The following is a 25,731-nucleotide window of genomic DNA, read 5'->3' on the forward strand; positions in this document are numbered from 1 at the left end:
TGCCAGCAGTGATGCAAGGCCTCCAGAATCAAATGCAGAGGAGATGAGTGGGTTTTCGTGCTTAAAGAGGGGCCGTTTGCGCTCGTTAGAAGTCATTTCTTTTTATTCCCGTGAATTTCTGTTTTTCTTCTGTCTCTGAAAGATTTACAACTGCTTTCTTTTGGTGCATGTATCAGACACACACACACACACACACACATCTGCACAGGTACATTGGTGGTTATGTGTGTGTGTGTGTTTGTGAGGTTGAGTGCCAAGTGAAAACATGACGCTAGACGATGCAGGACCCGTGCTATTCCCCGTGAGCCTCGTACAGTGGTCTTGCCGCAGGCTTCTCCCCTGGCTCAACGTCGAGTCAAAACATCTCCTGTGGTATAGGAAAAAAATGGTAGCGAAGTGTGCTTTCCTGTCAACAGCAAAACACAGCAACGTGTTGGATGACAATGACACTGACACTGCACTTGCAACCTTTGGGAATACACCAGGACGATGAAGCGCTGTGTGCTGAGCATCAGATCCAAATGATGTACAGTACATGTCATTCTGCTGCACACTAAGAGGCAGCTCACACACACACACAGATAGAGGCAATGGCTGTACACTTGCCCCTCTACCTGGAATAGCCTGATCCCTGAAGGGAGTGGTGTTTTAAGACATTCAGACGTACTTCCCACACACACACTCTCTCCCTCACACACACACACACACTCTCAGGGTAAGTGGACCTGCAGCCTAATGCTGTTTAATCACTCCCAGCACATCCATCAGCAGCTCCAGTAGGGGAGTGGAGTATTTTATCACCACTTTTAAGGGTTATTAGTACAAATACACTGTCACCCTGCATTACCACTGCAGCGCTTTAGGGTGCCATGCCCTCACCACATTCATTACAATCTCTATCAATATCTATCAAAACTAAACGCTCACTCGCCTGCTCGCTCCCCCTCCACCTTCCTCCTCCTCGCGTCCTCTCCTCACACACTCGCTGCCATTAAAAGATGAAGACTGACTTCCCCCTCCTCCTCCTCCTGTCTCCCTTCACCTCCTCTGACACACAGCTCTAAAAGTTTCACTCCATTTATCGTCCGGCACTCTTCCGGCCTGAGCTGTCGGGCTGACTTGATGGAGTTTGGCGGCTGGCAAGGACACAGCCGGGCGGTGACTTTAAGAGCCCAGTGGTCACTCCTGAAGGAAAGTTAAAAAATGCTGGCTCTGATGACTTCTTCTCTCTTTTTTTTTTTTTTTTTTTTTTTTTTAGGCAGGCTGAGCACATTACTCACATCAGACCATTACCAGACGCTCAAAGGTGAGAAGATTAGGGGAGATTCTCTTCCCTTCTTTCAGGATGTGTTCAGTTACTTTGAGCAAAGGGACAATTTGCAGTTTCTGGCTCTGACTGGTTATCAATCAAGCTTCATCTGACACCTATGGAGTCCATTACTGACTGAAATGACTGACGCTTTGATTAATCTGAAGGTCTGTGTGTCTTACCTTGATCTCTAATGAAGGGCTTTTTTATACCCAGGACAGCTGTAATCGGCTCTATTACAAATAATAAACAAAACTCACAAACTGTCACAGAGTCACCTGTTTTAGATTGGACCAAAAACAGCAGCTTCAAACGATGACCATCGAGTTATTACTGAAAGAATGATGTGTAAGTTATTACAGCTGATCATAACCCCCGGCTGTGTTTAAGACTTCAGGTCAGTTAAAGGACAGCATCTGTCTCATTCCCTCTGCCTGATGACTCTGTGCTAAAGAAAAGACCAATACAACCAGGTACTTAAAGGTAGATTCTGCAGGGTTTTCAAGGAATAATCCTGCTCAATCATCACTTCTGGGCCTCTATACATGTGTGTCTGTGTCTGTGTCTGCTCCAACCCCCTCCTTTGCTTGGATGTTTTGGTTGTATCAGGACGTTTCTGTACGTGCGTTCTGAGTATGCAAGGTTTCTTCAGCCAATCACAGCATGCCCAGTGCACAAGTAACTTTGCATATTCATCAGCTAGTGGAAGAGGCTATCCCGAGTGGCTACAATAGTGGAAGTAGCACAGAGCAAGAAAACCAACCAAAAACAAAACGCCAAATGGACAAGGCTTTGTCCTCAATGAGGGTGAAGCTTGGCTCAACTTTCACTCGCTTTCAGGAACTTGGAGAGCAGCATGGGATGAAAAACGATGCGAGTTAGCTTTCTGCTAACCAGGTATGTGTCAAATACCTGTGACTAGCTTGTGCTAACACGCTGTCAGGTGCATGGCTCCTCAGTCTCTCCCACGTAGAAACGTGAAACTACAGGTGGTTGATGGGCTGGTGAATATATATTTACGTAGCTTCAATCCTAAACTGTGGGTGTGTGCTGCTGCTGGTACTGATCCAAGGAGGAGGAGCCCAGTTTGAATGTTGTGTTTACTAACAAGTAGCACAAATTCCTGCAGATCCGACCTTTAAAGAGGGGGTATTGTACTTTTGGTTTTTATTCTGTCCCTCTGGTAAAGCTTCATATTTCCCACTTCATTTTAGCGGCTGTCTCTTTAAGGCAAGAAAAAAGAGATCAAGACTCATTAAAGTTGATTTAATTCATACCAAAGGTCAGTGTTGACCTCTTCTTTAAACACAACACTGAGTATTGCTTGTGCAGTAAGTTTCACTTTGCCTCTCTATCATTCAACATTCATCGGTTGTTGCTGTTTCAAACTTGTTTGTTAGGCCCATAGACTGTATACAGAATGGGCAGTGTGGCTCGGCCTTTAAGCCTACATTTTTTTATGGTTTTAAAACCAAAATACATCATCACAGTCGCTGCCATTGTGCAGCCAGAGTCTGTGCAGTAGAGACAATGAGGGACTTGGTGATAATCTGAGTGGAGCCAGGTGACAGAAATAAAATATTTACTTTTCTCTAAAGAGTCTAATCTCTTCTCTGCTCCTCCCTCCCTCTTACTATTCCCCAAAAAACTACACAAGAAAAAAAAGCTGTCAAGCATTACTGAATGACGTAAAACCTTGTTTTTAACCTTTAATAACCAATGAAAAAGACACTTTTCAGAAAAAGAGGACTTGATAACAACACAGCCCAATGATGTCTTCATATCACCATAACATATGGATGTGAGAAACATTTCTATGAGGAAGGTTAATTTTTTAAAGTTGGACCACAGCCCGTCTGGAATGACTGGGGAAACAGAGTTTTTGACCTATACTGCAGCCAGCCACCAGGGGGAGCTTTTGTGCGACCTCACTTCGAGGTGAGTGAGATGACGTCCTTTTATTTTTAAAGTCTACAGTTGGGCCCTGGAAATGTGGGAAAAAAAGGTCTAATTTTGCAAGATTTAACAATATTATGACGTTATAAACACGAATAGGGGTTCAATTTGATATTAAAGCTTGCAAACTGATTAAAAAGATCTGTTTTTCTTTGCTGAAGACCCCCGAGGTGACTAATCCAGGATAACAACAGTATCAGCAGAGATGGATCATTTAGGTAATGGCCATATGTGATGATAAGTGTGCTTATTTTAGACACACAAGATAGATTTTTTCTGTTTTTAGATTGGCCTTTGGTTTATTCTTACAGAAGGGGGCTGCTGGTCTCCGGCACCAATATTTGGGGGTCACTGGCCAAAAGTTTGGGTAGCCCTGACCGGGATAGCTTGGATTTGCTTCCACAGTTCTACAACTGGCTCTTCATTACAGGCAACCCAGTGAGCCAGTTGACCAAAGTTGAGCTGGCATAACTGGACCAAGGACGTTCAAACAAGTCAGAAAAGGGGAGGAAAAAAATAGTATTCACTCAAACTGCCTTTCAGGGTGTCTGCTAGCTAACTTTTAGCTCCTGCTTCAAGGTTCAGTCTCTGAGCTCTGTTATCAAATGTTATAAAAAACACATGTGCAAGGTTATCAAAGATCCAATCTGCCCTCTTTTATCTTAGAGTCTAAACATTGCAAGAGTTGAGTCTCCCCCACCTCCAGCGTATTAAACACAGAGCTGGAAGTCCTGACACGGCGACGTGGCAGCTGTTGGCCACAGGTTCCCTGGCTGGGGAAGGTTATTTGGAGGTAAACCCACACAGCTTAGCTTGCTAAGTGGCACAATTATTGTGCTTACACAGTGTTTACGTCTATGGCACACACCTGGCACAATTGTGTTGGTGTACATTATAAACCAACCTCTTGAAAATGCACACAATGCCCCGGCCCCCTCCTTGGAAAAAAAAAAAAAAGAGACTTTAAGTTTGAGGTTGATGTATAGCAGCCAGCTCCAAATTAAAAAGAGATTACAGAGAAATCCTGCAGCTGAAACAGCTTCAAAGCTCTCAGGTAATGAGGTTTTCAAAAAAAGCCAAGTGCATGCAAACTGTCTGCACATGTGTGCATCTGCATTCACATTCAAGCACGTACACAAAGAGACGTACAGATCGTTTAATGACAACCTCCACATCACATGAACTCCATATGTTGCATCTCTCATCCACCCCGCTGCACACACACACACACTCACACACTCACATGAAGAAAGCACTACCACTTCAGTCCTTTTAAGGTTCCCGTTTCAACCCCCCCATCTGATCAGGTGGCTGTTTATTCTCCTTCTTTTCCAGGATAATGAAATAAGAATCTATACAGTGATTCCCAGAGCTCTCGTTATTTAGCTGCACATATTTTATAGTGAAATAAAACAGCAGCGTAATGAACGCTGGAATTTGACCCCATGCTGTTTGGGTCATTCACAGGTCGGGGAAATTAATTTTGCCCACTGTTGCAGAGGAATGTTGGAGAGGTCATGAGCAGAACGAGACATCGTGTGTAACCTGAGCCTTTAAACTGCCTCTTTCTTTCACAGTTGATGAGTTAGTTCCATGTTTTTACTGACATGCATGTGCTCCTCTGTGTGTGCATGGCGGATGTGAACTCGTAGCCTCGCAGATATAGAAATGTATGTTTTTGGTGCACTCAAAATTCAATTTGCCTCTTAAAGCGCGGTTAAGGATGTGTTTGTGTGTGTATCCGTGTGTGTGTGTGTATGTTTGTGAAGCACCTCGAGCACTGCTGTCATCCTTTTGAGAACAAAAGCACTCAGCGTTACAAGCCGGTCCAAGCCGAGTTCTGCCCTGTTATTTATGGAAAACGAGGAGTGTATGGATTAAACAGATGATGCCAAGACGAACAACAACAAAAAAGAAAAAAAAATGAAGCCATGATTCATTTCCCAAACCATGGAAAAGGGCCAAAGGACAAACAAATCAATGGCAGTTTGGATGATATCTGGCCCCGAGCATTGACAGGCCCCGCAGTGTTTGGCATGAATGTAAATGTGAAAAGTGCAGTTTTCTTTATGTGCAGTGAAGCAGGCCAAAGCTACAATATATGCCATTTTGTCCTGATTAACGTAGCTCAATACGAGCATTTGAAGCAGTTCGTAGCCGTGGTAAAGCTTTCAGCAGCTGCCGAGTGCTAAATACATATATTTCCCTCCTTTTTTCAGCTGAACGGATTAAGCCGAAAAAAGTGATGCTGATGATTTTAGGAGACAACGGCGAGATCCATCAAATTAGAAAGCAGCCAAAACAATCAAATAATGCACTGGATAAATGATGTCATACTGTAAAATCTATGGCTTATTGTCCGGGCAGAGGGCCAATTCACATCGCTACACCGGTTATGCAAAGCGGCAGGAATGCTCCGAACGTGAGCTCGTCATCAATATACAGCAGCAGCAGCAGCAGCAGCAGCAGCTACTGTTATTCAATGTAAATTTGATATGTGTTTGTGTGCTCACGGCAGCCCCGTTAAAAGCCACATGTGAGGGAGGATGAGGAGGGAAGGGAGGGAGGGAGGAAGAGCGGGAGAAGAGACGAGCCCTGGCTGGCTGCCACTCATCTGGGCACCTTCTCTAAGCAGGGCAGAAAATCAAACACGCCAGGAAAGAATTAAAGGAGAAAGAGAGGGAGAGAGGAGAGAGAAAGAAAAATGATTTTTCTTATAAATAGCAGGGCTTGCCAGAAGGCAGAGGAAATGAGAGCAAGTGAGCGCTGTGGAAAAGAAGGGCTTGAGCTTGACACGGGGCTTAAAATTGAGAGGGGGCGGGAAGAAGGGACCTACTGCGCGAAAATGTCTCCAACCAAAGCAAGGATTAGTGTTCCAACCTCCTCCACCGCCAAGATCCGCCAGTACAACTAATCACCTTCACAGCTTCTCTGCCTCACTCTTCTCCTCTGTCCTTTTTTCACTCCTTTCACTCCCCTCTTCTTCTCCTTCTTCTTTTTTTTTTTTTTTTTTTTGCCTCCACTCTCCTCTGCTCTTTAAAGTATCATTTCGCCCCTCTCATCATCATTATGGCTAAAATTAAAGCAGAGTATGTTCTGCCAAGAACGATTAGCCGCCGCAGCCTAACTGGGCGCAGTAAGGTGCTCGGGGTTTCTTAGTCAATCTGGCGCAGGGGGGTGGGGGTAGGGGTGGAGGGGTAGGGTGTGTTACAGGCGCAGGAACACACTGCAAACTTCAAAAGGCATCTACATATATGATGACAAGGGATGTCGCAGATAAACCCCCTCCACCCAACATCCTCTCTCCTGCTTTCTGTCTGTCACATCCCCTCTGTCACTCCATCCCTCACTCTTTGACCACCCCCCCCCTCTCTTATTCCTCCTTCCTTCCTTCTCCACCTGTCACTCCCTCCTTCTCCTCTGTTTCTTCTTCCTCTCTGCCGCTGCCATCCATTTCCTCTCCCCAGACAGGGCTCCTCACAAAGATGGCGACGGCGACAAGAACGACGGCGCATAAACATAAACAAGTCAAATTGATCACACAGAAGATGAGCCAGGCGCTGGGTTTTTTCAGGGGGTTCGTGGTGGAGGGGGGGTATAAAACAGACAGGAGCGATTAAGCTCCTTTTTCTCCCTCTTCTTTCCCTCTTTCTCACATCTCTCTTTTTCCTCTTGGAGAAGGTGAGTGGTGGAGGGGGGAGTGGAAGCGGAGTGGTTGCAGAACCATCCCGGAGAAAGAGCCACTTCATAAGCAGATGCCTGGCATACGATTGCAGCCGGGGGAGTGTGTGAATTCATTCTCCTCCGCTATAAATACACGCTGCTTCTCTGTATAGGTGCAAGCGCAAAATGTAATTAGGCAGCGAGGCAGAAAAGCAAGCTGCCTTTCTCTCTGTTTGCATATTTTGTCCACAAATAATGTACTACAAAGGCGAAGAGAGGAGAAATCTGTCTTGAATATTCATTTACAAAATAACGGTTTGCTGATAAGGCCAAGGTATGTGATAATCAATTAGCTAAATGTTCTACAAAAACCTGGCACCACGGAATCAAGGCGATGATAATAATAAATATGCACTCGCACACGCAGTGCATGTTGGCGAAGCGAAATGACGACTTCAGCAGAAGTCTGCTGCGCTGAATATCCATACCGCATTAGCCTAGATAAAATATCACAATGAAGGAAAAAGAGAGCAGGTTTGCTTTTCTAATGAGTTTGTTTGTTTCAAGCGTTTGCACGATGAGAAGGAGTTAGTTTTACAGACAGACGGCATAAACGCACCTGCTGGTGTCGGTGCGTGAGCGTGGGATTAGGAATACTGGGGGAAGAGAGGCCGGTCGTGTGGACGGTGGGAAAAAAAAGGGCTGCAAAAAAAACAACAAAAAAGAGTGTGAGGATTAGACTTGTTATTCCTGTGCAACAAATTAAAGGAAAGCACTGAAAACCATCTCTGCACAGGCCGTGACTTATGTTTGTTCCTACTGATCTCAACCTTGAAAAAAAAATTTCCTCATCTTGTACAGCTGTGATAAATGTTGTCAGAGAGCTTAGTTCAAGTGATCCAGAGTTAAAAACACAGATAATACATGTACACTAATGGAGCATCAAGACGCAGCAGCGTGTTTTCAAATGCAAAGATCAGTGAGTCAAGAAAATTCAGCATTTTCAGGGGAGGGGGAATGTAAATTAGAAAAAAAAAAAAAAACTAAATCACAACAATAACATGACTTCACCTGAAGAGCAGAAACACAACAGCTGTAACTCAATTGGTACAACTGAAGGTAAAATATTAAAAGATAAAATAGAAGACAGATGCAGGGATATTTAAAAGCAATCACAAAGACTCCCTGAAAATAATCATCTCTGAATTGTCAAGATCGTTCCGATCGATGCAGAATGATACAGAAGTTGCAGATCTGCAGATCAATAGTTCAAGCAGACTTTTACTGAACGTGTACTCGCAGCTCACTTCCATCTGAATCCTACGACCTTAATTGTGCAGCATGTCCGATGTAATTGAATTGTTCTGGAGGCAGAGCTCCAGCATTATGCATTATAGTTATTACTGCACTGTTTTGTATGCGTGTAAAACCAATTACAACACATGTAATTAGGCCGTGTGTCTATTAATAACGCCTAACAAATACTGGTGTTAGATATAAGCAGTCGAGTTTAATAAGAAGTAGAAATGTCACCATTAAGGCTCTCCTGCTTCTCCTGCTTCTCCTCAGGCCCTGAGCCGCTCGCAGCAGCAGGGCACATCGTCCTCTACTGGCCACACAGGGAACTACAGCTGACCCTGCCTCCTGCAGACGACCTGGCAGGGAACAAAGAGGCAGCGCTGTGCCAAAGAGGCCTATCACTCCCTGCTCCAGAGGGGAGGACAGGAGGGGAAGGTTTCCAGAGAGGGGGGAGACAGGGTTTGGGGGAGGATCCCCTGCACTGGAGCAATGCAGCTGTGCTCTGCGGTCGACTCCTGAATGATCAGGGGCAAACTGTTTCGGCGTGTGTGGTAAAGACGGGGTGAGTACGGCGGGGCAGGAGGTGGTTGTTGGCACCGAGGGGTGGGCTGGTAAGACATCTGTCATCCTGTGTCAGCGCTGTCACATCACGGGGACAAATGGGCCCAGAACCAGGGCGGCAGAGGGTATCAGTGAGCGTGTGATCTCTGCTCTTTGTGCCTCTTTCAATGAGCTCTGGCCAGCACGCTCCTCCTCATCAAAGAGTGAGAAAAATGGTTACAAAGTGGAAGCATATCTGTCAAATCAGAATGAAAACTCTAAATCAGCATCATGAAGCCGTTCTGCATGTGACCGTCCTTGGCTGAGGCCCAAAGCCACGTTTAGGGGGTCTGGAACTCCCGCCTCCGAGCGAGGACGAAGAGTGAGTGAAGGGAGAGTGGCATGTTTAATTTCCCCCTCCTTTACCCCATCGCACCGCCACCCCCTTTTGTTTTTTGAAGCGGGGCCGCCGCTGCAGCACCGAGGCAAGGTCTTCCATAATGACACCTTGACTGTGAAGAACTTCATCCACTCCGCCGCGCTATCTGGCGCCGGCGTGACAAGACGGCTGGCTTTGTTGCCAGGAGAGTGGAAGAGAGCTTTGAACTGCAGACTGACAGCGCAGGGGAAGCCGTTCCAGGCGCAAATGTAAATTACTATTACTTACACGTTTAACCCAGCACCTACAAACCCCCTCACACACACACACACACACTCACACACACTCACCTCATCCTCTACCCAGTGCTCTGGCTTGCACTGGGCCATGGAAGGAGGCAGTGGTGGAGGTGTTGGTGGTGTTTTGACATCATGTTGCCCTCTTTTGGCGGGTGATTGCAACTGCACCTCACCTCAAAGGCAACACCTCAGCCTGTCCTCTCCTCTCCTTCAACAAGAAAGACTGAGTGATTGATCGAAGACACAGCCCATCCTTACATTTCACATTTGAGTCCATAAAAAAGAACACAAACTCACTTCAGGCGCAGGTGGATCAAATCTGGACAGATTTCCTTGAGGGATAGAAAAATATAAAACCTCTGAAATTCAACAAACTCAACTTTACATTCACAAACACAACCACGTCTAACGAGGCCTGTTTTCCACAGCTCGTCTGTAAATCCACAAACATATAGCTACGAGCTCGTTCAGCATTAGTACTGGTGGATTTATCTTTTGTCCACACTGTTTCACACATCTCAGCCTTTCTTCAACACCTCTTCACTTCGTCTCCAGCTCAATCGAAACAAAAGACAGTCCCCAGCTTTAGCATGTCGGTCAGGAACTCAGAAGAAGAGTTCAAACGACACAGCTGGAACAAACTTCACCTTTTTACAAAGTGTCACATACAAATTTTACCTTTTTTTGATTCAAGAACTTTCTTTACAGTTTTCTGGCGCGAGACATAAAAAGGACACAAACTCCAAACCTCAACTCTCCATTTTGACCAGAGAGAAAGCTGCAGTTTCAGAATTTGAAGTGCACACATTCAGACATGAGTGTCTTTCTGTCGACCGTGAATGAGACTTTTTAAGAAGTGATGAGGAAAAATAGCAAAAAGAAAAAAAAAAGCATCACGTAGAATGAGCCTCTTCTTGTCGCTTTCCAGGTTTGATTTGTTAAAACGACACGTGAAGAGAAGCTCAACGCCTGGAGTGGATCATCATCAGCATTATGTTATGAAACGTTTCTTTTTCTTTGTTCTGTCTGATCTTGTGTGTAAAAGTTTCACATTTCAATGACCTATTATTGAATAAAAACTACAAAATACAATAAAAACTCACTAGATTTTGCCACAATTGAGTGAATTTTATTTTTATTATATTCTTCACATTTCTACTGCTAAATGTGTGTTTCTATACACGGTTGTGACAAGACTCACTTAGTGAAACTCCAGGTGAATACTTTACCTACATACAGGTATTGTGCTCTTACTGTGGCATCTGAAGGGTTGATGTAGACAAAAAATAAACAAATAAAAACTATTTGTGATGAATTGCTCTTCAAAATGTTTTCTCTTGAATTTCCTGAGATTTCTTTTCTGTATTTGGTTTATTTGTCTCATAGCTCTCCTCATCTCTTCATGTGTCTTAAAAGAAAAAAGAAGAAGAAGAAGAAGAAATGTGGATGGCGGTGTAGATTTGGAGGGACACACCGGTGAATAAATCAGAACTTTAAATCCAATTAGCTCCTGGACTAACTGGCATCAGATCAGGGTTACCTGTGCGGGGTGTTATTAGCAGACAGGTGAAAACAGACACTAAACCGAAGCGTTATCGTCGGCCACAGATTGGATTTGAAGTATAAAATGACACTAAGCGTGGATCGTGGATGGAGCCTCGCGTTCTGCTGTTGATCTTATTTTGCCTCTCTCCACTCGCAGAGCTCAGCTCACTGGCAGCGGCTGTCGTCAGGCAAAGCTCCAAGCCATTTCCCTGAGATGCATCTCCTCTGAATCAATAGGGCCCTCGCAGCATATCATTAGACATAAGTATTATAATTACTTGTGTTATTAATTTTGCCTTAATACTAGGGATAACATGATATGTAATTCAACCCTGTTGAGGGAAGAGAAAATAAGATAATCACAAATGCATCTCTTATGAAAATCAATGTTGAAATGGATATTCCAATAATGCCAAACCACTGCCCCTCTGTTTTTTTCCTCATGCATATCAACCAATCATTTTCCGCATTCATCTGGAAAAAATATATAAATATGTCCGACATATTTCACATGGGCGCCCCTGTCCGAGGCAAAACAATATGGATTTGTGTTGCCTCGCAAACAATTTTAATAAAAAGCTATTGATTGGGGATCGAGCGGCTAGCCTGTGGGCGCGGAGCACCAGACCCCAGTGGGTCCAGATCATTAATGTCCTCAACTGCTGGCTTCACTGGCGCAAATTTGTTCAATAAGGGTCTGGCACGCATGCTTCAGGGTTTGATTTTGATACAGGCGCGTCAAACTGTTTGTGGCTGCTCCACAGGCCGCAAAGCAGAAAAAAAAAAAAAAAAAAAGACACGATCAGTCGCAACATGACGGAAGCATGTGTTTTCATCTGTAGCAGAATTACTATAAAGTCCATTTGATAATCAGCGCTGATGCATAGGATCTCAGAAAAGTGGAGGAATGATTAATGAATGTGAACGCACGCTTACTCCTACTCAGCCCGAGCACTCATGGCAAACATCACACAGAGACTAAACAGGTCTGCTCCAGAGGAAAAACGTGGAGTTAAAAGAGACAGAGCCGCAACCTAAAGCGATCCTTTCACACACCGCACAGCTTGTCATCCAGACATCCTCCTGACAGAGGGAAAAAAAGAGCAAAACACACTCCTCTTCTTTATGTCACCAAAAATTGTGCAGCCATAACATCTACATCCAGGCAGAAACACGCGCACATATACTTTCTTGAGCAGGTATCAAAGCCTTGGCGCAGCTAGACAGTTTTAATTACCAGGTACTTTCCTTATGCTTATGATTTCAATTTCTCCCCGCAAAGCTGGTAATGATATTCAAAACGCCTGCTGGCAACTCCGACTCCTTATTCTCCCCTCTTTCCTTCCCACTAAGATGTGAATACCCCAGTTTATAGGCTTATTTGTCCTCCAGTCACTTTGTAAAATCTTTATTCGGCCGAAGATACCTTTTTAAATGAGAGCCTCGCTGGAAGGAATGGCAATAAAGGTTTTGGGGAGGGTAGGAAGAGAGATCAATGCAGAATGTATTAGCCGGCACTACCGAGACCGACTCCAATAATAAAAGCATTGATCCTTTAAAGTGAAGCTTATTCTGGGTTCGGCGTGCTGAAGGGAGGATGGTCCATTCCAATACTGCACCGACCAGATGGAGAATCACAGCAGGCACTTTCACCCTCCCCCCTCCCTAAATATTCACATTATATTTCCAACCCGTATTAGATTCAGTCGCACAATTACTGAGGGATTCATGTTCGAAAAGCATGCATTATGGAGGAGCATGTCCAATAATACAGCATATGGAATAACATATTCAATTGGCACTACTTTGGCTTTGCCAAGTACAAAAGAGGGTGAGAAGACGAGAACAGAAGGACATGTTGGGGAGAGGATAAAGTTAAATGAGGTGGCTGAGTTTTTGCTGCGTGTGAGCTATTACAGGAGCACGTTTAATTCTCTATTTTTAACATAACTACAATTCAGGGAGCAGACATCTGTGCCACACTCTTGTTTTATGTCATTTTCCATGAAACGTCTTGTGTTCAAAACATGAGCCGCTAATATTTCCATTAGTCACCGGACACATCAGATCCCAGCAGTGTCTCTGTACACAGCCGTCGGTAGTAAAGCGCCAGCAGTAATCAAGCGTGAGGGCTGGATATATAACAAGCACACTTCACAGTATGCCTAACAAGCACACTTCACACACTAATCAGCTCGAGTGGACTTTGCTTTGCATCCACAGCCCGGCGTTTAGCGCGTGCCTCACGGAGGGACCAGCCCCGGCTTGGATTAGGAAATTATCCGGATGGTATCGATGGATGGAGTTATCGGGGACGCGTCCAAAGGTTTACCTGTCGTCTTTTCTGATGATAGAATGAGACAAATGCAGAGTGGGTACGGACACATGCTGTGGGTTTTCTCTGAGATAAACGCCATCTTTAAAGCCTTAAACTCAATCACACACTCAATGACAAGGGGAATAATTATGGATCTACAAATAAACACATTAAAAATGAGGCTGCATCTGACTGGCATTTTTTTTTTACAATTAAGTTGCTTTTTTAGTTTTTCTTCTCAGCATTAATGCAAGAGACGTCAAAAATCAGCTGATCTGAGGTGAGTTTCTGTGCCCAACAAGAGCCATCATCTGTATTAGAAAACACAGAGAAGCCTAATTTTATTCTCCAATTTAATCTGAGCACGGTCTCAGCTCTGCATCCTGCTTTTTGAAACATACATTATATAAGGTATAACTTTACTTATTCTCTAGTTTTGGAGCCACTGTCATGTGATATGACAGTCAAATGTTGAATTTCATAAAGCATCAATTATTTTTGCAGCAACTACAAAATAATGTATTTAATAAAATCTATCATGGTGCATTGAAGGCACAGGCACAAATACACAAACACAGTCACACACACTGTGACCCCCTGCTTCACCTCGTGCCTCCTCCATCCTTTGAGGGACGGGGTGGGCTGAGGGTAGAAGGACAGAATCCCGCCTCCTGTAATCCCATCAACTCATGTCAGACAGCAGTGTGGATACAAGCCTATCAGTGAGGCCTGTAATCCACGGCTAAGACTTCACACACCACACACACGTATCTGGGAACACACACACATTCACACACACACACACACACACACACAATCTACTTAGAGCCTGCTTTGTCCGATTGTCTTTTTTAAAGAGACAACTTTTTTCTTTAGAGTGCGTGAACATTAATCAATTCAGCGTGTGCAAGATAATGAAAATCAGCAATGCTCCTTAAAAAAAGCTAAATGAGGACTCTAAAGGGAGAAAAAAGGATATTGTAAATTCTTTATGCAGTGTTGCAAAAAGAAAGGGAAGACAGAAAGAAATACAGCAGCTATAAAATGTGCAACATCTGACACTTTGATGGAGCAGAAAAAGTGTAATGTCTGTCAGACAGAAGATGTGTCAGGTGTGATATTCCACACGTGTCCATTTTTTCAGATGTTTCCACATCAAATGAATCAGGATGCAGAGAAATGTGGAAATTCACGTCATGGAATCAGAAAATAACTTTGCAAAGCTGCAAACCCTCCCATTGTGGTTAGAAATCATCCCATATATTATTCATCTTCAACATAAAAAATGCAACAAAAAAGTAAAAAATAATATAGGAGAGATAAATGTTCAAAATGGGTGAAAAACACAAAGTAATCTGCAGCTGGGCATGCACAAACTCAGCGTAAAGCCATTCAATCAATCACTGGTGCAGGGAACAATATGTCCCATTATCATTTAGATACATGCAAAACGCCACAAAGAAGAAAAAAGAAGCAGAGAGAGAGAAAGAGGGGGAGATAAAAAGGCACGTCGGACAAGGCGCCCTGCTCACGTCTGGCTTCACAGAGACAGAGAGGGAGAGAGAAAGCCGAGAGGGAGGGAGAGACGCAGGGTGCAGGACCCACACGGTGTAGTTCCAGCCAATTGCATTCCAGAGAAGTGACCATGGCCAGTGATAAACAAAGCACCATAGATCATTCCTCTCCCAGACGGAGCCCGGCGCTGGAGGCGGCGGAAGGGAAGGGAGAGCGGTCAGACAGACAGAGAGAAGACGACAGAGAGCTCACCACCTATACGCATCTGCCCCCTCTGCTTTCCTTCTGATGCTACATTTTGACGCCCTTTTTGCTACTGGAATGCCATTAAAGCCGGCCGCGCAGCACGCCTGCAGATTTGCTTTCCATGACAAGAAACGCCAGCGCCAGCCAAAGAGAAAGAGAGGGAAGAGAGTGAGGGAGAGAAAGAGGGAGGGATGCTGCTTCCCTCTCCCACTGCCACTGTGCCGATGCATCGCGTTCAACAACAACAACAAAAAAAAAAGGCAAAAAAAACCTTAAATTGTTCCCATTTCCCTTCGAGAACAAAAAGAGGCATTCAACACTTACCCACTCCCAGACTGAAGCCTCAGATTCAGTGTTCATTTGAGCCCAGTGTGCGTCACAACACAAACCTCAGATATTCCTCCAAAACAGATGTGCAAAAGAGGAGCAGTGAGGTTCTCCCTCTTTTGTTTGTGAGCCTGCCTGGCTAGGTTTCTCTATTTGCATCAGCCGGCTTTTTTACAGCTTTGAAGCAGGTGGATGACAAAAACATCAATCTCTCCAGGCACATTGTGTGGCATGCACGCTTTGACACACTCCCCTCACCAGCTCTGTACAGTATAATCACACATTCCTATTCTCTGCTCACAGCTCCACGAGTGAATACAGGCTCAAAAGGAAAGTGAAGGACAAGTGTGCATTGTTGGAGTGTGCTTTTGTTGTAATCATGTTTTGATTGGATTAAAATGGGAATTTGCTGTATCTCTGGAGTTCCATTATCCATATGTTGAGGCAATTTAATGCATGCTGGTTTGGAGGGAGGGCTTTGGCTTATTGATGCAAGTTATTTGAATGAAAACATGAGCCAGAATTATAAGAGGTCTATCTCCGGCCAGATCTTTTCCTAATAAGTTTATATACTGGTGGTTGACTTGTTGCCATTGGATGATCTGTATTTCTTCACTTGGTGTTGACCGACCCTTTTACAACCTGCATCATCATGAAGCTGCACATGCTTTGGCAAAAGAAGCTTAGCTTCGCTTCATTTAGTCAGATAAATTGGTGTTCTTTAAACTCTGAATCAAACTATGAGCAGCATGGAAATACCTGGTTGTTAAGTGGCAGGTTGTCAAAATCCATTTTCCACTGTGAACCCAAGTTTTACTGACTTCTGACAAGATTGGGACCGTTACAGAGCAACTGGTGTTTTGGAGTAAAGAGTGACCATGCCAACTGGACACTAGGCCTGTCAATCGAACCATGCTTTGTGTGATTTCGGTTTGACTTAGCAGTTTACATGCATTCCACTTAGGGATGGGTACCGAATCAGGTACTTTTATAGGTACCGACCAAATTCTGACAAAAGTACCAGGTTCTGATTCATGTAAAGTCAAAAGGTACCATGTTAAGGTACCTAAATGCATCCTTGTGACTTTGAGGGAGTGTAAGAGTAGGTGATTTTCCATGCTGGACATGAACACAGCATTGCAAGGTTATATATTAAAGAATAAATGTGTTAAATTGAAAAAAAAAATAAAAAAAATGTATTATTAAACAAATTGATATTTTTTACCACATTAACACACATAAGTACCGAAAACTGTTACCGTTGAGTACCGGTATCGATTGCCAGGTACCAGGCATCGGTACTGGATCGTTTCAAACGTGAAAGGTACCCATCCCTAATTCCAATAGTCTGATCTTGTGCTGACTAAGGTTATAGTCTGGTTTCTGAAGCTGCATGTAAACATACTGAGTTACCAGTTAACATCTGTGGCTATAAGTTGTTAAATATGAACTCTCTATATCCAGCCTTGGTTCAGTCAGGTTTTTACTTTGTGTAGTTAATTATAGAGTTGGTTAAGAGATAAAGTTGTGACAAAATTAGATGACTAGGACTCACTATGGAGAGTAAATAATGAGAGAGTTTAAATCATGATTAGTGGAAACAGATTTCATCTTTACAGTAAAACTATGGAATATTATCAAACTATTTCCTTTTCTCATGAAAAAAATCATAAATACAAACCTCCACTACAACGTCTGTCGTCAACATACCTGTCCACTTGTTGTCTTCCATTCACTCACAGATTTCACATGGAGCTGGGAATCATTTCACATTGCTGATACTATAACTGGTTACAAATAGTAAAGGGGTCTTTTACAAGTTTTAAAAATAAAAACAATTTTCTATAGACCAATTTACTGTTGATGTCATCAAAAATGCATGCAAGCATTTTGGCAATGAGGTTTGACCATAAATAAATTATTTTAACAGCTGGTAATCTAAATCCAGTTTTTACTTTGTGTGTTTAATAAGGAAGTTGTTAGAGGTTATGACCAAACTCACTATGGAGAGTAATTGAGATATTAACAGAAACAGATTTTATGTTGAAGTGCAGGTGCATTTGTCTATATCTGGGTGTAGTTTTTTTTTTTTTTTTTTTTTGGATCCTTTATTTCAACCAGGTCGTAGACTCAGCTATCTGTGAGCTCTTTTTGATTTGGTAGGTTTCTGGTTTATTGAAAAACCATTGTACTCCACAACAGCACTAGTGTTGCCAAAATGTGCACGCAGCTGCAACTGGTTACAAACATCAAATAGGTCTACTTTAGCAAACATTAGAAAAATATGGTTATCTTGAGAAAATTAAATAGGCATTACCAAAGGGGTTTCTGTGACACAGATAACACAACTCAGTACTGAATATTTGCATCAGTACACATATGTTTTTATGGATTAAATATTTTATTCAGGTATTTTGGCTTTATGATTGGAATGTTATGGCTTGGCTTTAGGGTCGTTGACTGTTAATTCTGTACATCTGTAGTCTAATGTTTCGTTTTCATAGCCCTTCTTAAAGTCAACTTTAAACCAACTTCTCGTATCAAGAAAAAAAACTGCAAAACCAACCTGGGTACGTGACGAAAAAACACTGGCTTGAATTACACGAGCAACATGTACTTCTATGAAGAGCAAACTCTGGAAATACTGTTAGTCAAGGCTAATGGAGCGTTCAAATGCTCCTCGTCGGTATCGCAATAGTTTAATCAATTTGAAATCAATCAATATAAAGGTGTTCCCTGTAGTAAATTAAAGGTTCAGATATGCCTTCTACTCACTACAGCTAAATTCACGAGTTTGTAACCAAATGATGATGGTAAAATTCGTTTTACTGGCACAATCTTGCATTAAATACCGTACGTTTCAAAAGTGTCAAATTCTCTCAATGGTCTTTGAATGCAACGGTGTGACGTCACGTATTTTGCTTTGGGTGGCGGGACGTGAGCTTTCTCAGCTCGTGCTCAGAGTTCAGGAAGTTTCAGCTCTTCTGACTGAAACTGAGGGACATCACGGTAAAATCCGAAACATTAACTTAAGTATCCGCGTCCAGGATTTACAGTATAGGTTTCAGCTACGCGTTTTTGTTGTTTTTATCATTTATTGCTAGTTTAACGGATAGCTCGTGTTGCTAAGTAAGCTGTCCTCCTGGTTCGAGCCTTGACTCGAAGTCTGAATATTAAGTCAACATGGAGGGTTTACTGGCTAAAGAAAACCCTCTGCTCTTACCTCTAAACAAGGAGAAAACGGTATATGACGGATTTATCACTGTGCAGGTGAGACCGAGTACCATAGTTGTTGTTATACAGAATTTCTCCAAACTTCATTAATAAAGTTAACACTATATGTTTGAATAGCTACTGACACTTTGATAAACGTCAAAGAATTCGGCTCAAACCATTTTACAAAAACTGACTCACCGCATTTTATTTCGGCATATATGTCATCTTTAGACACTTTATTTAAAAACTGTTAAGTACTGAAATGTACAATCCACACTGTATCACTGTTAACTTCCCTAAACTGACAGCAAGCAGTTTAGATAGCTATTCAGAAGTTATTGTTTTTCTTTGAGATATGTATACCTCAGTGTAAGGTTTGTGCAGAATTTAAGAGCTGATATTAACTGTGATGTAAACTTATGTCATACGTTTATCAACAATCTATGGAAGCCCCGCCAGGTCAAATAAAAGGGGACTTCCACTAAAAAGTAAGACACCTAAGCTTAACTTTGCAGCAAAGCAATTTTATCGTACAATTTGAAGATTCCCTAACTCAACAAACTGAATTATGAGGTGGCCAAGACATTATTGACAGTCTATCAATACATTTTTATTCCGTCAAACAGCTTGACCACAAAACTGAAAGAAAAATATGAAAATTGTACTTATTTACACATTTGTAAAACAAAAAGTACATCCAGGATGAAAATAGTTTTTCTATTTATTTATATGAACAGTTTTTTTTTTTTTATTTTGAAATATAAACATTAGTTGCACCTTCCATGCTTCTTGTTTAGCATCTCACTCATTTTTCCATTTTTTTCTTTTTTAGATATCCATGTTATGGCACTGCTTTGTACAGTGGAGGATTAGTGCCACATCAAAGAAAAAAAAAGTAAATCACAAGATTAATCAAAAAATTTATTAGAGTAAAGTCATCAATTTACAGGATAAAAAAAATCATACATTTTTTGAAAAAAAAAAAGTCAAAAATTAATAGAATAAAGTCATCTTAATTTATATCTATCATACTTGTAAAATGATTTTGATGAGGCTACACCTCTCCTGGGTGAAGTTATTTAATATTTCTGTGTCATATTTTATCAGTGCTGCAATTTGCAGATGTTTTGTTTAAACAAGAGCCGCTCTGCAATGCAGGTTCCCCAGCGACGAGGCTGGCTCGTTTCGAGGAAAACACCTGTGTAGTTCGCAGTTTAGCTGTGATTGCAGTGAGGTGTCTGTAATGTACCACAGCCCAAGAATCAGTCTGTAATAACTTATCACTGTGTAACTTTGTTTTAAACTTGCAAATTGCATGTAACAACAAATGTACTCTATGAGGAGGATCACACAGTGCAAAGTGGCACTTCACAATGGCGCTTCTGGCGCTTTACGGTACATTACAGTGTTGATTTTGTAAAAGCAATGATCCACTGATGAGTTATTGATTGGAGAAAACTGAATCTGTGAACATCTTTACAACTCTACGGAAGTTCTTGACAGTTTCTTTGGAGTCTTTTCTGGGTTCTTATACTTATGACGGTGTTACGCCGATGTGCCAAAAGATGAAATAATTCCTTGTTTGTGAAAACTATATTAAAGGGGCTGTGAAGAGTTTGAAAATGATATTGAAAAAGTCTCCCTTCTAGATATATGTTTGATTGTAATCCACACTTTAAAATGGGATTAGCAGCAGGTTATTTTAAATTGCTGACCAGGACCGGATTGATTTAGCTCAAGTCTAGGTCTCTATGATAACGCCATGCTGGCTGACAAAGTTTAGAAGTGACAAGAGAGATCTGTGTTTTTCTCTGCTTAAAACGATTTCTGTGATTAATTTTGTAGTGATAGTGGACACTGGAGCCTAACTGTCAGACAGAGAGAGGACAGAGGAGCAGAAGAAAGCTGAACAAAAGAGTGCTGATGTCACTACATATAGCTCACTACTACGTTTGCTTGATGTCACATTTCAAACCGTAGCGCTATGTAACTGTACTGACAAATACCTTACCTCGGCGCGTTGTATCCAGTAAAAAGTTGTCTTGAAGAAAGAAAATTTGTTTTGATTCAACCACCATTTAATAGCAAAACAAACAAATGCCTCACTAAAAGTCATTTACGACAGTGTGGGGAGACTCCGGGCCAGAAGGTGGCGAGGGGGTGCAGTTAAAACAGATACTCTTCATAGTATCTTCACAGTGTAACTTCACAAGATACTCCCCACTCCTTATTTTTGTACAGTCTTCTTATAGCCTAGCTAAAGTCAAGTCAAGTCAAATGCTATTTAATAGCACATTTTAAAACAACCGCAGATGACCTAAGTGCTGTACAAGCTTAAAAACACAATCAATAAAAAGACGACTAATAAAAACACTATCAATTATAATTAATATCTGATTTTCTTGAATGCGACCGTGGTCTGAACAGCCAGGTCGCATTTAATGCGACTTTGACGTCATTCTACAGCAGCAGTTTACCTCAGGGCAAATATTTTCAAAGTCACTTCATGGACAGAACATATTTAGTGGTTAATATAGACACGATTATTGAAAAGTGTATGCTTTTTTTAAATAAAGAGTTTTAGTTATTCATCCAGCTACAAGCTTGATTAAACAATGCATAAAAGGATGAGTGATGAGAAAAAGAGAGAGCGCTGGGACATCGACTGGCATCTCCATTACACACACACAATAGAGGATAAAGGTGAATGAATCGCACGTTTGTATTATGATATCTAACAAATTAAGTTTATCAACACTGTGACGACTTTTTGAATGGATTAATCAGGCTAAAATAACAGTTCACAGGACGCAGAGACACCGATGATCCATCTCATCCGTGCGTATTTGCGCACTGCCGTACTTTCCTACCAGACAGTGTCAGTCAGAGATCTGTCTGCTCCTGTCTGATCTTCCCTCAGACAAACTACGAAACATCAGAACAGATGAAAAAACTAAGTTTTTGCCCCTTTGTTCACCTGTTCAGGGCACTACGGCGCTGAGATGTAGCAGGGTCAGCAGGAGAGACCCCGGTGTGGGAGAGACCCCAGTGCAGGAGAGAGCGTCCGCCTTAAGGTTTATATGAAATAAAATAAAGCCATAATTACTTTAATAAGAGCTCACTCAAGGTGAGCTGCTGTAACATCAGGTTTTGCGTTATGGAAACAAACTTTACAGCATTGTGGAGCACATATTTGCTCTGTGTTTGTTGCTCCTCATCACACCGTGCTGTGCATGATGTCATTAATGTTAAACTGAGCATGCATGTCACTTCTGAAGCGTGAGCTGTTCACATCACAGTCTGCAGTCAGGTCACATTTACAGGTGTTATCTGAACAGCTAAACACAAAAATCGGATTTGAGCAATAAATCGGAATTGAGCATTAAGGGCTGCAGTCTGAACGTAGCCTTATTAACATGACGGGATGTCATTTATCTGTACATCGTCAGGTTCACATTATTCCCCTTGATCTTTTGTGCATGGCAAAGTTCTGCCCCAAACCCTATCACAGACACACAAACACATGCTCACATTTACACACACAGACAAGCTTACTCCATTAGCAGACAGAGAGCTGGGAAAACCACCACAAGAAACACCTCCCTATGACATCGCTATGCAAACCTCCCCCCCAAGGCTGTAAACTTAGAGAAAACACTGGATAGATTAAAAACACAATACATAGCAGAAGAAAAAGCCACAATAAATAAATAAATGCCAATTTGAAAGACTAAAATAAAATTTAATTCTCATAAATTTACAACTTTATTTTCTTAAATTTACAAGAGTAATCTTGAAAATGTAGTTGTTTTTTCATTAATGAGGCTCTAATCTTCTGTTTGCATAGGGGGAAACTATTGGAATAAGCAGCAGCTAGTTAGCAGTAAATATCGAACAGTATTTTTGCTTGAAATACCCACCTGTTTCATTTACAGTCTTGCTTGTCTGCTCACAGGAACAAGACTTCAGAGTAAGAATTGTCCTGCCACTAGATCTTCAGCTGAAAGGAGCCAGGTAAACATCAAAGCCTCAGTATCCTTAACATGCTACAAAGCCGAGACTTGTTGACAGAACCCTTTATAGAAATGTTATAATTTACATTTCCACATCACTTTGTTCCCGCAGGCTGCACTGCTGTTGGCAGTTGAAACACCTGTTGCATGGATATGAGCACATAGTGAAGCAGGTAAAGTCTTCATGCAGCCCAGAAACGTGTCATTTTTGCCTGAAATGTGTGTCCTTGTATGCGTTGTTGTTTTGCATTTGTCCGCGCTGGCTGCAATTAGCCTGATTCTTCCCAGATTAACATTTTTGTTGTGTCATTTTGGCTCCTTTTGTGTTTTCCTGCACCGTGCCAGACGTCCTTCTCGTGCTCTCTGTCAGCACTCAGGCTGGCCCTCACTCTCAAGCAGAGAAAAATATTTTTCACTGTTTAATTAACATTGCCTGGAAAATGTCCCTATTTGTTATGTGGCCCCTCAGGGTTATTTGGATGAGATTGATATTTCACCCCGGGCTGCAAAGTTCATTATTTTCACAGCCTTTAAGCTATCATTAATTATTAAAGCTGGTGGCAGCCCCCATTAATCACAAACACTGTGTTTGATTTGAATGGCTGGCTAGAGGAAAAATAGACACTGTCACTTCATTATCCTCCCATTCAAGGATGTCTTTTCTCTCTTCTTTGACTCCTTACAGAGGCTGCAGCAGTCGGCCGATCTTGTCAGTTTCATTTTGGAGCTGAAGACCGTCTTGGTAAGGAGGAGGATGACACAGTGGTTAACACGGTCACTCTGACATTGTTGCTTTATGAATAGGAACCTTCAGGCTCTATCAATAGTCTTGATTGTGAGACTCACATGTTCATGTATATTCTGTTAGATTAATGAAAAGTGTAACAGCCTTTGTGCTTGCCACCAAACAGAAGTGTACGACTTATTGGCCCTGATTGAGTTCTGCTGTATTTATGAAGTGTTGAAGCTGTGTTATGATGTTCATAGTTATCTGAGCCTGGAATTAAAAGCTTTCTCTCTGTTGTTACAGGAAGTGTGTCTGAAGACACGTCCTGAGTGCCGCTCTATCCCGCCTCCTCAGTACTACTCTAGGCTCATCTCTGAGATGGAGACCCTTGGCTGGGAGAAGTAAGTGACCATGAAAAAGCTATAACACTGATCTCTTATTGAAAACACTCACACTCACTACATCATCAAATTGATATTGTTTGCAGTTCTGTTCACATGTTATAAAAGTTAGTGGATACTATCCAGTGTACACATAGTATTTCCAAATTGGTCATAAAGGAAACAGATGGTAACTCATCCAGTACTTTATCTTGTCATCAGTACTTCAAGAGGTGTTTTTGTGCTTTTTCATACCTTAAACATGAATATCAAATAACAATGCTAACCTCTTCAGATCTTTACATATTCATATGTTGTAGAAAGCTTGAATCTGTCTATAAACTGATGACAATATATCGTTATCAATATCAGTATCGGCCGATGTTGTTCATTTTTTTTAACACCTCGGTATCAGCCGTTGCGTAAAAGTGGGCTGATACTTACTCATTAGCTGCCAGCCATTTTCAGAGCATCTTCAATGCTCTTTCAGGACCCAAATAATATTGTTTTCTGACTATGACTATGTAAACAACAAAACTACCTAAGACGAGTGGACTCTCTTCTTTCATGTCTCTCTTCCTGTTTTTGGTCCAAATAACAGACAAAACATATTTTTTTGATCGCTCCATCCTTTTTCCATGATCGCTCCATCCTCTTTCCATGATCTCTGTCATCTTTTTTCATGTTCGTGCTACTCTTTCTTTCTGAACTACCTCAACACATCATCCGTGTTGACATATGGTATACAGCACATAACGGTAAATATCGGTTATCGGCCATAAAAGCAATATTAATATTGGATACCGGCCAAGATGTTCATATCGGTGCATCCCTAGAAAACACTGTTCTAAAAATAGCACCAAATCCTCGCCAGACTTGCTGAAATGAGGAGGTCATCATATAAGGACATCCCCTCTGGTCCTAATGCTGTGTTCTAGGCAACCAGTAACTTAGGTTGCCTGTAAATATTCTTCATTCATCAGACCCAGTTTGCTCACCAGTATAGTGCACTTTAAGCTTGAAATGGGATAAGCCACTCTCATTGTGCGCAAAGGTAGGGATGGGTACCTTTCACATTTGAAACGATACGGTACCAATGCCCGGTACCTGGCAATCGGTACCAGTACTCAACGGTACTAATTTTCGGTACTTTTTTGTGTTAATGTGGTAAAAAATATCAATTTGTTTGATAATAAAATGTGAATTATTTTCAATTTAACATATTTATTCTTCAGTATATAACCTTATTATGCTATGTTCATGTCCAGCATGGAAAATCGCCTGCTCTTCCACTCCCTCACAGTCACAAGGATGCATTTAGGTACCTAAACATGGTACCTTTTGATTTTACATGAATCGATAACCGATACCTTTGACAGAATTCGGTTGGAACCTTTAAAAGTACCTTATTCGGTACCCATCCCTAGGCAAAGGCCTCTCTCTAACACAGTAGTAGACATTTTCCACCTGCTAGGTACACTTATGACACAGAACAGAGTCAGAACCATGTTTTCAAAAGACTTCCCTTATTTCATGTTGGAACACCATGGTATAATACCATTATCGCAACATGAAGGAAAACTACCCTGATATAAATTTGTGGGGGATTTCTCGTTCACTAGCCAGAGTTTGTGGGTCAGAAGTGTAACTGTGTGTTGATATAGATGGTTTTTCCTTTGTCTTTTCCCTAGAGTACAAACAGAGGCTTACATATGTCTAGAAACCTCTGCTTCTTTAACAGCTTTATGGAGCACTCCTTGTAAGAGAGCCTGCAACAACACAGCTCCACATTAACAAATGGCTCTTAATGACTTCCTTATTTTTAGTTATTGAGTTATAGTTAAATCCAGGTCACATTTAATAACTCTCAGCCCACGCGTGATGACAGGCTTGGCTAATACTGCCGTCTCCACTCGTCAGGAGAGAAGAAGGAGGAGGAGGAGGGGGGCGACGGTGGCTAGTAAGAGATATCTATTCTCCCTCTGCTCGGATTAAGCCTT

The 25,731-nt window shown here is 42.0% G+C and overlaps 1 protein-coding gene and 1 long non-coding RNA gene across 5 annotated transcripts in view; one reads left to right on the forward strand and one right to left on the reverse strand.

Annotated features, from left to right (window-relative positions):
- The window catches only part of LOC141795336 (uncharacterized), a 273,641-nt gene extending 257,943 nt beyond the window's left edge, over window positions 1-15,698 (reverse strand). Inside the window, exon 1 of one of the 4 annotated variants that reach the window (XR_012598585.1) lies at window positions 15,075-15,317. This is a non-coding gene — a long non-coding RNA (uncharacterized LOC141795336). Of the gene's footprint in view, window positions 1-15,074; window positions 15,318-15,392 lie in introns of those variants that run through there. The other 3 variants (XR_012598584.1, XR_012598586.1, XR_012598583.1) reach the window with 3 other exon arrangements.
- A 2,634-nt stretch (window positions 15,699-18,332) lies between these two features.
- fancl (FA complementation group L) overlaps window positions 18,333-25,731 on the forward strand; it is a 47,632-nt gene continuing 40,233 nt past the window's right edge. Inside the window, exons 1-5 of the mRNA XM_074676346.1 lie at window positions 18,333-18,665; window positions 22,567-22,625; window positions 22,737-22,797; window positions 23,310-23,366; window positions 23,655-23,752. Of these exons, the coding sequence (XP_074532447.1) occupies window positions 18,579-18,665; window positions 22,567-22,625; window positions 22,737-22,797; window positions 23,310-23,366; window positions 23,655-23,752 (362 nt within the window). The 5' untranslated portion in view covers window positions 18,333-18,578. The remainder of the gene's footprint in view (window positions 18,666-22,566; window positions 22,626-22,736; window positions 22,798-23,309; window positions 23,367-23,654; window positions 23,753-25,731) is intronic.

Source organism: Halichoeres trimaculatus, unplaced genomic scaffold (genome assembly GCF_033239565.1).
Source record: "Halichoeres trimaculatus isolate MK-OKI-2021-1 unplaced genomic scaffold, fHalTri1.1 fHalTri1_scaffold_8, whole genome shotgun sequence".
Classification (NCBI taxonomy): domain Eukaryota; kingdom Metazoa; phylum Chordata; class Actinopteri; order Labriformes; family Labridae; genus Halichoeres; species Halichoeres trimaculatus.